Here is a 12,505-nt window from a genome sequence, read left to right on the forward strand (position 1 = left end):
TAGACTAGAAGCACCATAAATAGAAAAACTACGAAGCACAATCTCTAACAAATCAAATGTTGAAGGATGAAACCATAAAAAAAAAAAATCAATTACACAAAATTATCTCAAATAAAAAATTATAATTAAAAGAATGAGGGAGAAAATCAAAATAAAAAATAAACTAGAGGGCAACCCAACATTTTAGATTAGAGGGTTAAATTGAAAAGAAAAATAACTTTAACAGAAGAAAAAAATCAAAAGAATAAGAACCAAATTGAAGAAAATATAACACACCATGAACTTGGATTGAATGATAAAATTTAAAAATAATAAAACTTTTATAGAAAGGTAAAAAAAAATTAAAAATCAAAAGAATAAGAATCGAATTAGAAAATAAAAATATGATAAATTGTGATTATAAGGACTAAATTGAAAACAAATAAAACATTTATAAAAGAGCCAAGAATAAGAAATGAAATCGAAATACCAAAAACAAAGAAAGTCAACTAATACTTTTTTGAGATTAGAGAGAAAGAAAGAAAGAAAAAAATATAGTCTGCCAATGACAAACCACTTTACCGTCGTTGACATGCATCATACAAAGAGGAACATGACACAAAATCACTTCTAACAACACAACATAAGAGCTTGTTTGGCCGTTAAAAGAAGTCACACGTGCTGTTCAAAAAATATAAGTGCCTCCCATGCACCGGCTAGTAGAGAGCACACACTAGTAAGTTTTTTAATATTTATATTAACTATTCAAAATGTAAGACCAAAATGCCCTCCATTAATCTTAATTAAAAAAAAAAAGAATTGTTGTGATAGGACGAAAAAATCTCTAGATGTATAATTTATTTTTTCTTGAATCTAGAAATAAAAATATCTTTTTAGTGTTTTGTTGATCAAATGTTCATATTTTTTTTACTTGGAATCATTTTATTATTTTCAAAAGTTAAAAAGAACAAATATACCCGGGGTAATCCTTCTAGACCATACAAAAAGACTAAAATACCGACGTTAGAAAGGCTTCTTGATTTTTATTCCAAGAACAAAAAAAGTAATTTTACTATATAACCCATAGTTTTTAGACCCGGTCCAGTGGCCGGCCAGGTCCAAGGCCCGAGTTTCGAGTTTTGACCAGGTTATCGGGTTGCTTGAGTCAATTTTTTTTTAAATCAAAACGACTTCGTTTTAATTAGAAAAAAACAAAAGTCATCAGGTTGCAACCGGGTTTTGACCGGGTCTTGCAGGGTCACACTAAATTTTTTCTTTAACCCGGTTCGATTTCAATCTTGAATTTACCAGGTCCTGAATGGAGCCGCTAGACTTCACCGAATTTCAAACCTATGATATCTCCCGTGCGTTCTAGAGTTTGGGTAATGGATAGCACCAATTACTATCAATCTATCATCAATAAAAGGGTAAATGATAGTCGTTAAAATGATTGAAAAGAGAGTTCGAGAACATTTGGATGCTTTGCTTTGCTTCCTTCCTTTCTTCCTTCCTTCCTTCCTTGTGGGGCGGGTAGAAAGAGAGAGTTGATCAAATAAATAAATAAATAAATAAATAAAATAATCATAGCTTGTGTTTCTCTCGTAGAAACAAAACAATGGTGATGATCCAGCCAGAAGAAGAAAACGAAGAGACCGTACTACAAAATCTACCAAAGCCTCAAGCAACAGCTTCAACATCAAAAACCACCACCAGCGACACCACCACAACAAAAGAGAACGGAAGCGACTCCGATGGGTTTGAAACGGCAAGCGAGCGCGGAGTCAGCGACAACGAAGAAGAAGATATTGTCAATAAGGGAATCAACCCCGAAAACAGCGCTGATGATCAACAACAACAACAACATACTCAAAACGATGACGAATTGATTCAGGTTTTTCCCTCTCTTTTTTTAATTAGCTGAATAACGAGGCAAGATTGATGTTACTTGTCCACTTATTTCGGTTTTTGGATTTGGTTGTGAAACAGAGAGGTGTAGAAGAAGGAAATGAAGCAAAATTGGAAGGCAATAGATTGTTTGGGAACGGGCAGTATGAGGAGGCATTACTACAGTATGAACTTGCTTTACAAGTTGCCCCACAGGACGTGCCGTCATCCGTCGAGTTGCGTTCCATTTGCCATTTCAATCGTGGCGTTTGCTTCTTGAAATTGGTATTTTCTTGTGATTGTCAATTTACCTGTCGATGCTGCAACTATTAAAGAAAGCCTAATCAAGATGGTAATTGCGTGATTTTAAATATATTTTTTTAGGGAAAATACGAGGACACAATCAAGGAATGCTCAAGAGCGTTAGAATTGAATCCTTCTTACACGAAAGCTCTTGTTAGAAGAGGAGAGGCTCATGAAAAGCTCGAGCATTTTGAGGAGGCTATTGCTGGTTAGTGTGGGTTCTTGCACTTGTTATCTTCTCATTTAAAACAAGATTCTGTTTGTCAGGAGAGGAAACTTTTTAATTATATTTTTGTATTTTCAGATATGAAAAAAACCTTGGAATTCGATCCTTCAAATGACCAAGCAAAGAAAACCATTCGCCGCTTGGAGCCACTTGCTGCAGAAAAGCGAGAAAAGATGAAGGAAGAGATGATTGGTGAGCTGAAAGGAGCAGCTACCTTCTTCTTCTTTTTCTCGTACTTGAATACATTTCTTTTCTTTTGATAGAAACGTATTTAATTGGAATTACACTGCAATCACCAATTTTATGTTGGATATTGGAAGATGATTCTTTCAATTTCAATAGGATAAAACTTGTGCTTTCTTCCTTTTACTCTTCCCATCAATATGCTCCCAATCATAGAGCCATGCCTTCTATAGAAAGTAGAGGAAATAAGAAAAAAAAGTGAGGTTGAAACACCTCTTGCTCCCCTAAGATCTTCAAAACAATTGAAACTACTAGTGGCAAGGCAGTGGCTAGATTCTGTCTCTTCAATTGTCCATCATTTGTTAAATAATACTGTCAATGTTTCTTTTTTTTTTTCCTTGGTGATTATATCAACCCAGTGGTGTTATCATGTGTTTTGCCTTCTAATTTCTGATGTTGACGGATGGATGCCAAAGCCAGGAGAGGCAATGCTCATGCGGCAAGAAGATATAAAATGGATAGAAAGACTTGATAGTGTATACTTTGGATTCTCAGTTACAGATAATGTTTTTAGGTCCGCATGACCATATAAAATGAAAGCGTTTTCAAGTTTAAATTTTCATTGCTTAGACATTTTTTTGCACTTGTCCTAGTCTGTCATTTACTCTTTTCTGGCTGCTCATTAGAAGCAAGGTGAATAAGAAAATTTTTAATCTATGTGATGACATCTTGAAAGATTTGTTCTTATCGAAATCATGGAGCATGCAATCATTTTGTTAAAGGAGCTTAGGTACTTTATAGTCATGGAGTCATGCCATTGTATTAGTCTTTGGCTATATACACTTTATTCTGTGTGAAATCCTCTCCTCTTCTTGGCTATGTACTCTTTGTTCTTGGTTATAAACTTCGTTGTCTTCTCCACCACTGCGCAGCACACGTGTGTGTCTAATTTGAATTTTTTCTTTGTGAGCAGGAAAGCTGAAAGAGATGGGAAACTCTTTGCTAGGCCGCTTTGGCATGAGCATTGACAACTTCAAAGCTGTTCAAGATCCGAATACCGGTTCCTATTCTATTTCATTCCAACGTTAGTTTCTGGCTCGGTTTGGTGCAACGAGGACAACATCTTCAGCTCCTGGAAGAAAGAAGGCTGTCAGATAGAAAGATAGGAAAAACCAATCCTATACTTCAGATTGTGTGCAGAATCTATGAATACAAGTAGGACAAAGTTTATAAAGGAGTAAGTGCAAGGGTTCTTTCTGTTCTCTTAACGACAGTATCAAGTGATGAAGTTTCATATTTTGGCTGTGGAAGTTTACATTATAAATCATGTATTGCTTGATTTTGTGGTTGAAGTAATTGCCATCTCTCTCTCTCCGTTCATTTTGTAACAGCGAAGCACACTGATCTACAGCACTCGGCGATCTTAACTTTTATGTGATGAGCGAACATTGGTTATTGCTTTGTAAATCTTCTTTCACCCACTCTTCCTTCAATATTCTTTAAGCAGATGATCAACTAGCGGTCATTGGCTCATCACTTGGTTGAATGGTAGCCATGAAAGTTTTCACAAAACTAAAGCCTGCCTTGTTAAACTTTGGGCTATTTAGGCCTCGACTTTCATATGGGTGTAACTCTTTGTTATTATTCTATTACTTTTGCAAATCTCATTCATGAAGACTATACTCGTATTTTTCTCCATTACGCGTGAGAGATGGAGGATTGTATCTCCCACTGTATAACAATGGATGACTTAACTATTCAATGTAAACTGCATTTCCCTACTTCGGGAGTGCAAAAAGGAGTGCTGCTCACGCTTTTAAACCTGTCAGCTCCTCTCCTGTCATTTCGGCTACAAACTTGTTGACTGAAATGTCTTAATCCTGTGATCTCTAAATTAGGCTATGGTTTGAGCTGGATAGGATGGCTACTTTTTATCTTCATAGGGATTCCCAAAAGGATTAGTAGAACTTGAATCATGGCCAACCATACTCGACTGCTGCTGCTGCAATATCAGGTACGGCTGTTCTTGGCTCATGGCTGCCGTTTGCACAGTACTGGGCAGTGCAGTGTTACTGGATGCATAAAATGGAGGAGAAGAACAAGCTCATGATGCCAAGGTGTATACCTTGCCCAAATGAAGAGAAGACTGAGGGAAGTTCTGATTCGAAAGGGAAAATCGAAGTAAAGTTACATGAATTGAAATCCAACCCTTATAAATTGGAAAGCTTTGACAGCTCCTTGAAAAGTTGCAAGCAAGTAGGCGAGAATGTAGTTGTTGCATGATTGAGAATGTAGTTGTTGCAAGTAGGCGAGAAAGTTGCAAGCAAGTAGGCGAGAAAGTTACAGCTCCTTGAAAAGTTGCAAATGCTCATGCAAGCATGGGGTATCAAGCTCTTTAGTTATCTGTTGAGAATCCGTCATGAGAAAAAGCCCTAGTATCTTCGATGCACAAGAATCATGGGAAATCCTTACTTTAAAAGGAAAAATAAAGTAAAGGAACAAGGGACATAAAGCACAAATCAAGTTAAGCACCTCACCATTTCTAGACTTTTGCTGGGAAATTTTCTGTAAACCATAGGTCATATATGACGCACTGAATAATAGCTTCCACCCACTTTACACGAAAGCACCCATAACTTTCAGGTTATTGTATATTGTGGGCTAGGGTTGGACGAAATCCAAACCAGAATTTTTACAAGCAACTGAAAAAACAGCGACAATCACTGTTCAATGGAACACTTGCACTTCTATCAGAATTATATAATGCACATTCCACTGTAATTTTAACCAACCATCTTGCATATTTTCTTGAAACACTGCAGAGAATCGTAAGAAATTGATGTCAGCAAGATGATCAAGAGCATACCGTCCAATTATGTGTTTTAGCAAGACGTTTGGTAAGACCATGTATGCAATAAGCAACATCAGCACGAGGACTTGAGGCCGAAAGTGCAGCGAATATAGCTGACAACATACAAGAACAGGTATATACGGTGCACTATTGTAACGAAGACAATAACAGAAATTCTGACAATGTAACAGATTTATTGCAACATGCTACAAGATCAGACTGAATATTCTATATTTGATTAGAATACCAATAAGAAGTAAACTATACTTTTGAACATTAAGCAAATAAATGGTTGAAATTGACTGATTTTGGCACGTTCCAGCATGCATTTGTGTTCTTCTTCAATGAATGTGGAAAAGACAATACATGTTCATTAATTTTAACCAACTTTCACGCTAATGAGAACTTGTAAGAAGGAGATTAAGAAGGTATCTGCACTCACTCTTGATATTTTTTTCTTTGGACAATACTTCATCATGCAACCGTGGCCTTCACGATAGCAACATCAATCCCCTAGAGCACATGACAATCTCTTTGTAATTACAATTGACTAACATCCAAGACAGCGAATGAGCAATATAACGAGCTTAATTAGAATTTTCAGCCATAAACATCACCTTGTTTCACTATTTACTTTTGCCAATCCGACTGTTGTGGAGTCCTTCAAAGCTCCGATATCTTTTCTACTGCGTGCCTCCGCCATCTGCCATTCTATAATTCGTGAAAAAAAAAAAAAAAAACAGAGTTTCTTAAAACCCAAAGAAGCTACATTGATCAAACTGATAAGCAGGGCTTTTCTTATGCCCTGCCCTGTGTGTATGCAATCAAGAAAAGAAAAGAAAAAAGGGGAATTTGGTGGGATTACAATTACATGTCTATGCATACATAGACATGCAGATGTTATGCATAAATGGGTGAAATTCAAGGAGTGTTGTCATTGGTGAAGATATTGCATGCATTGAGATACAAAGAAAAAAGAAAAAAATTGTCAATATAATAGGTTCCAATTAATAAAATATTGTCAAATTTTTGCACCTTTGACATTAAGAACATTTCATAAACGTATAATATATATATATATATATATCCCATTCCAGATCTTGTGCACTGACTAGATGTCCCTTGCATCAGGCTTAGGAAAACTTGTAACAAGATAGAAATCTTCCCATAGGAACTGAATAGGAGGGAAGGAAATGGATCTTGCACCAGTCCGTAACTCCAATAACAAGCTCTTACTAGGATGATGAATTATTGGGAAAGCTTCTGGTCTGCAACAATGACCAAGGTTTTTATTACAATCAAGCTACTGTAAATACTCCACAGATGATGGATTACATTTATTCAAACATTTAGCGAAACCGTGTGCAATTTGGCACCAAAACGACCAGCCCGTCAGTTGTCTGCCGATCCTTAAGCATATAACGTGCATGGTTCTACTTTTAGTTTGCTAAGTTTAGGTGAGGATGGATCCTCCCCCTACTCTCGCTAAGACAGCATCGGTGTTGCTAGCTTCCTGTGAGAGCTGCTTCACTGCTCTAGGTATTGTTTGTTGTTTGTTGAAAGAATGTCTTAGAAAGCTGCAGAAGATTAGGAGAATTTGCTGCCGAAGATCTCTACTTCAAGACCAAGTCTCCAGGATTAAAATCTAATTATATTTGATTTGTTTGTTACGTAATTTTCAAATTTAATATTCTTTGTTTCAAACTAAAACTTTCTTTTTATTTAAGAGTGTTTTGCAATCAATAAAATTGTCCTCCTTAATTTCTTTCATTATACTATTCTTTTTATGTTCATGTTCTACACTTAGTGTAAAACAATTGACAAATTGATATCAAAGTATTATTATCTTGAGGGACTTGTGAGTTAAAAAAACCAAAACACAAACCAAACCAAACCACAAATACAAAACCAAAAAAAACACTAGAAATTGAAACTGATTCCATCATCTCACACGGTTCATCACCGGTCTTCAATGGTGATAACTATGAAACTTGAGCTATCAGAATGATAGTTCATCTTGAAGCATTAGATCTCTGGGAAGCTGTAGAAGAAAACTATGTTGTTTCTGATTTACCAGCAAATCCAACAATAGCTCAACTAAAGATCCACAGGAAATTAAAGAAGACAAGGAAGTCCAAAGCTAAAGGTTGCTTATATGCTGCAGTGTTAAACAAAATATTTACAAGAATCATGAATCTGGAATTCGTAAAAGGTATTTGGGACTATCTTAAAAAAGAATATAAGGGCAATGAAAGAGCTAAAAATATACAGACTTTCAACTTAATCAGAGAATTTGAAATGCAAAAGATGAAGGAGACAAAAAAACATCAAAGATTATGCTAACAAATTACTAAGCATAATAAACAAAGTAAGATTGCTTGGAAAAGAATTTTCTAATGACAAAATTGTGTAAAAAATACTGGTAACCATGCCTAAAAAATATGAGTCTAAGATTTCTTCATTAGAAGAGTCAAAAGACTTAACCAATATATCTCTTAGAGAATTGGTAAATGCTTTGCAAGCACAAGAGCATAGAAGATTGATAAGACATGAGGAATCAATACAGGGGACTTTTCAAGCAAGTGCTCAATACCCAAGAGGAGACAAAGACAAGAGATTTAATAAAAAGAAAAAAGGCTAAAAATTATAGAAACAAGTTGGAGACATATCCACCATGTTCTTACTGTTAAAAAACAAATCACCAGCAAAGAAAATGTTGGCGAAGACCAGACATTAAGTGCAGAAAATATGGTCAGACTAGACACATTGAAAGAATCTGCAGATCACAACAACATCAACATGAAGAAAAAAATGAATCCTATTGCTCAACAACCTGAAGAGGAGCAATTGTTTGTTGCATCATGTTTTACAACAAGCAACAACTCAAACAATTCCTTGTTAATTGATAGTGGTTTCATAAAGCACATGACAAATTATTAGGAATTGTTCAAGAAATTTGACAAAACTGCTATTTTCAAAGTCAAAATTGGAAATGGTGATTATATTGCTGTCAAAGGCAAAGGAATTGTTGCTATAAACAATCTGTCAGGTTTGAAGTACATTTCAGATGTATTATATGTGCCTGACATTGATCAAAATTTGCTAAGTGTTAGACAACTTATGAAAAAAGGTTTCAAGGTGATATTTGAAGACAAATAGTGTTTGATCAAAGACAACATAGGCAACAACGTTTTCAAAGTGAAAATGAAAGCAAAAGGCTTTACTTTAAATCTTATGGAGGAGCAAAGTGTTTTTTCCATAAAAACATGCAATGACGAATTGTGGCATAGAAGGCTTGAGCATTTTCATTATGTTGGGCTAATATATATGTAGAAACACAATCTTGTAAGAGGTTTTCCACAACTGAAGAACATATCTACCAATTGTGCAGCGTGTCAATATGGAAAGCAGGCTAGAAAACCTTTTCCTCAATCTATATGGAGAGCAACACATAAACTTCAACTGGTACATACAGATGTTAGAGGTTCCTAGAGAATAATTTCACTAAATGGTAACAGATGCTACATAACCTTTATTGATGATTATTCCAGATGTTGTTGGATTTTTTTTCTTAAATTCAAATCTCAAGTTGCTAATATATTCTGGAAGTATAAAACATGGGTGGAAAACTAAAGTGGATGCAAGATTCAGACTTTAAGGTCTGACAATGGAAAGAAATATACTAGTGGAAGATTTCAACAATTTTGTGATGAATCCGAAATTGAACACCAACTTACAGCACCTTACACACCACAACATAATGGTGTAAATGAAAAAAAAAAACAAGAGCATTATGAAAATGACTAGATATATGCTGCATGTAAAAGAGATGCTAAAGAAATTATGGGCTGAAGGTGTAAACACATCAATGTATTTACTGAATAGAATGCCAACCAGTATGTTGCAGAAAAGAACTTTGTTTGAAGCTTGGTTTGGATACAAACCAAACCTGCAACATTTGAAAATATTTGGTTGCCTTTGTTTCACTTATGTGCCACAGGTTAAAAGAGACAAGTTGGATAAGAAGGCTGAACAAAGAGTGTTCATTGGATACAGCAGCCCATCAAAAGCTTATAGAATATTCCAACTGTAAAATAGGAAAATTCTAGTAAGTAGAGATGTTAACTTTATAGAAGATAAATAATGGAAATGGGAGGAACCAGAAAAGAAGCGGGAATCATCAACTTGGGAGATTAGTAACGACAATATTAATGATGAGCCAATCAGAGGTACACAATCATTTTCTAAGATTTATAAAAGTAGTAATATTACTATTTGTGAGCCAGCAGGATTTGAAGAGGCAATGAAGAATAATGAATGGATTAAACAATGGAAGAGGAATTTAGAATGATTGAAAAAACTGATACCTAGGTGCTGATGGACAAGCCTTTACATAAAAAGGTCATAGGAGTCAAATGAGTTTATAGAACCAAATAAAACGCAGATGGTTCTATAAACAAATACAAAGTCAGATTAGTTGTGAAGGGCTATGCTCAAGTGTTTGGAGTGGACTTCTCAGAAACTTTTGCACTAGTAACATTGCTTGATACAATCAAATTGCTACTTGCATTGTCTACACAAAATGATTGGAAAGTTTACCATTTAGATGTAAAATCTGCCTTTTTGAATGGATATATGCAGGAGGAGATTTTCATAGAATAACCAAAAGGTTTTGAAGTCAATGGACAAGAGTAAAAGGTCTAATTGTTGAAGAAGGAATTATATGGCCTTAAACAGGCTCCTAGAGCATGATATAGTAGAATTGATGAGTATCTACATAAACTTGGCTTTGTTAAAAGTCTGAGTAAGGCCACATTATATGTAAAAAGAAATGATGCAAACTTAATTATTATATCTGTTTATATTGATGACTTACTTGTAACAGGAAGTGATAAGTTACTAATAGAAGAGTTCAAGGCTAAAATGCTCAATGCATTTAAGATGATAGACCTCAGTTTGATGTCTTACTTTCTTGGAATGAAGGTGAAACAAAGCAATGATGGAATCTTCATATGTGAGAAGAAGTATGCTAAAGAGATCCTAAAAAAGTTTCACATGAAGAATTGGAAAAACACAAACACTCCTATGAATTTGAAACAAAAATTCAGCAAGAATGATGGAATAAACAAAGTAGATGAAGGTCAATACAGAAGTCTAATTAGGTGTTTGATGTATCTTACAATAACAAGATCTGACATTGCATTTGTTGTAAGTTTGCTCTCACGATTCATGCATTGTGCAAGTGAATTACATCTTCAAGGTGCAAAAAGGATAGTACGATATATCAAGGGTATAATAAACTATGGTATAAAATTCTCTCATCTTCAGAATTTTAAGCTTCATGGCTATTCTAATAGTGACTGGGTAAGAATTGCGGATGATATGAAAAGCACTTCGGGCTATTGTTTTAGATTTGAATCAGGCATGTTCTCTTGGTGTTCAAGAAAGTAAGACATTATTGCTCAAAGCACAACTGAAGCTGAATATGCAGCAACTAACGTTGCCGTAAATCAAATAATTTGGATAGGAAAAATACTTGTAAATTTGCATATGAATCAACTTGAGCCAACACAGATTTATGTTGACAATAAAGCTATAATTTTTATTGCAAATAATCCTATTTTTCATGGCAAAACTAAGCACTTTAAAATCAAAGTTATATTTTTTAAAAGAAGTTAAGAAAGAAGTAGAAATTACTCTGCTATATTGCAGAACTAATGACCAGATTGTAGATGTTCTAACTAAAGCTCTTTCAAAAGCAAGTTTTGAAGAACTAAGAAGCAAGCTTTGGTGTCTACTGCTTTTAAGACAAAGAGTAGTGTTGAAAGAATGTCATAGACCTGTAGAAGATCAAGAGACTTTCCTGTTAAAGATCAAGATATTTTGGTAATAAAGGTCTTTGCTTGAAGACCAAGTCTTTAGGAATAAAATCTGATTATATTTGATTTGTTTGTTATGTAATTTTCAAATTTGATAGTCTTTGTTTCAAACTAAAACTTTATCTTTATTTAAGAGTTTTTTTCAATCAATAAAATTGTACAGTTTTTTTCAATCAATAAAATTGTACTCCTTAATTTCTTTCATTCTGTTATTCTTTTTATGTTCATGTTCTGCACTTAGTGTAAAACAATGTTCATCTATGTTAATCTGCATTGGTTGACAGTTTGATCACTTAGGATGATGTTATAAGAACGTCCAAGTTAACTGCTCTTATTAGAGAAAATAAAAACTACTAAGCTTTTATGGAAAGATTCTGTTATAAAAGCTTCAAAATGAAAGATGTGAGAACAAAACAAAAAAAAGGAAAAGAAGCATCACTCTCAACAAGCAGAAAACAAAAACCTAGATCATTGAATGGATATGGCATTTAAAGTAGTACAACAATTCAAATTGAACCTGACATGGAATTTGTTTCAAAATAATGGAAATAAGAGATATTTTATCCCTAAACCGTACAATTAGTATCCTATTTATCTGGATTTCTTTCTTCCTTTTCTTTTACCAACTTGCAAGGTATTGATTTGGTTGTCCCAACTCTACCAAGCCCTTTTAGAGCTTGAGCCAACTGCCCAGTGACAATCGGGAGCTGGCGCTGCATGCTCTTAAACTTTTATGATACAAGCCAACAGTATCCCATACATAAGTTTTGGAGCATGTTTTCGCTGCCTCTTTCAAAAATATCATATCAGACTCAATTAACTATCACGCTATTTGAATCTAGTTGTTACTTAGATAATATTTCAAATGAAAACTGAAGAAATGCATTGCACTTCCATTTTCCATTGCATAGTTCAAGGTAATGAACTTCACAAAGAATGCATGAATATAAAACATATCATGCAAGGAAATCATACCAACTGCTCATTGTCCTATTAGATCACACCCACGTGTATACACTATCCCCTCCATTTTAAAGTTTAACTTGAAATCAAGAGAAGAATGTGAGCTAACATTTGAGTTATTTAAAATGCTTCAAAACGTATCCATAACTAGTATGTTTACTAGAATGACAACTTTCATTAATAATTTAGATACACTTGGTAGGACTTATACTAATATCGATATCGTGAGCAAAATTC

General features: G+C 34.5%; 1 protein-coding gene and 1 long non-coding RNA gene across 4 annotated transcripts; one reads left to right on the top strand and one right to left on the bottom strand.

Annotated features, from left to right (window-relative positions):
- The first annotated feature begins 1,413 nt into the window (after positions 1-1,413).
- On the top strand, positions 1,414-4,242 carry LOC7465983 (uncharacterized). Of its 2 annotated transcripts, XR_002982296.2 has the most exons (6): positions 1,414-1,870; positions 1,966-2,148; positions 2,248-2,374; positions 2,471-2,584; positions 3,549-3,812; positions 3,967-4,242. XR_002982296.2 is itself a non-coding variant. In XM_002309338.4 (5 exons), exons 1-5 carry the CDS (start codon positions 1,595-1,597, stop codon positions 3,662-3,664), a joined length of 816 nt encoding a protein of 271 aa, XP_002309374.2. In that variant the 5' UTR covers positions 1,414-1,594; the 3' UTR covers positions 3,665-4,242. The 2 variants fall into 2 exon arrangements, 1 of the variants encoding a protein (XP_002309374.2); XM_002309338.4 differs by having other exon boundaries at positions 3,549-4,242.
- Positions 4,243-7,005, bottom strand: LOC112327876 (uncharacterized). 2 transcript variants are annotated; one of them, XR_008059382.1, is made up of 4 exons: positions 6,462-7,005; positions 5,869-6,129; positions 5,113-5,391; positions 4,243-4,978 (listed from the first exon to the last, which is right to left on the bottom strand). It is a non-coding gene; the product is annotated as an uncharacterized LOC112327876 (long non-coding RNA). The 2 variants fall into 2 exon arrangements; XR_008059381.1 differs by having other exon boundaries at positions 5,869-7,005.
- Positions 7,006-12,505: the final 5,500 nt, after the last annotated feature.

Source organism: Populus trichocarpa, chromosome 6 (assembly GCF_000002775.5).
Source record: "Populus trichocarpa isolate Nisqually-1 chromosome 6, P.trichocarpa_v4.1, whole genome shotgun sequence".
NCBI classification, from domain to species: domain Eukaryota; kingdom Viridiplantae; phylum Streptophyta; class Magnoliopsida; order Malpighiales; family Salicaceae; genus Populus; species Populus trichocarpa.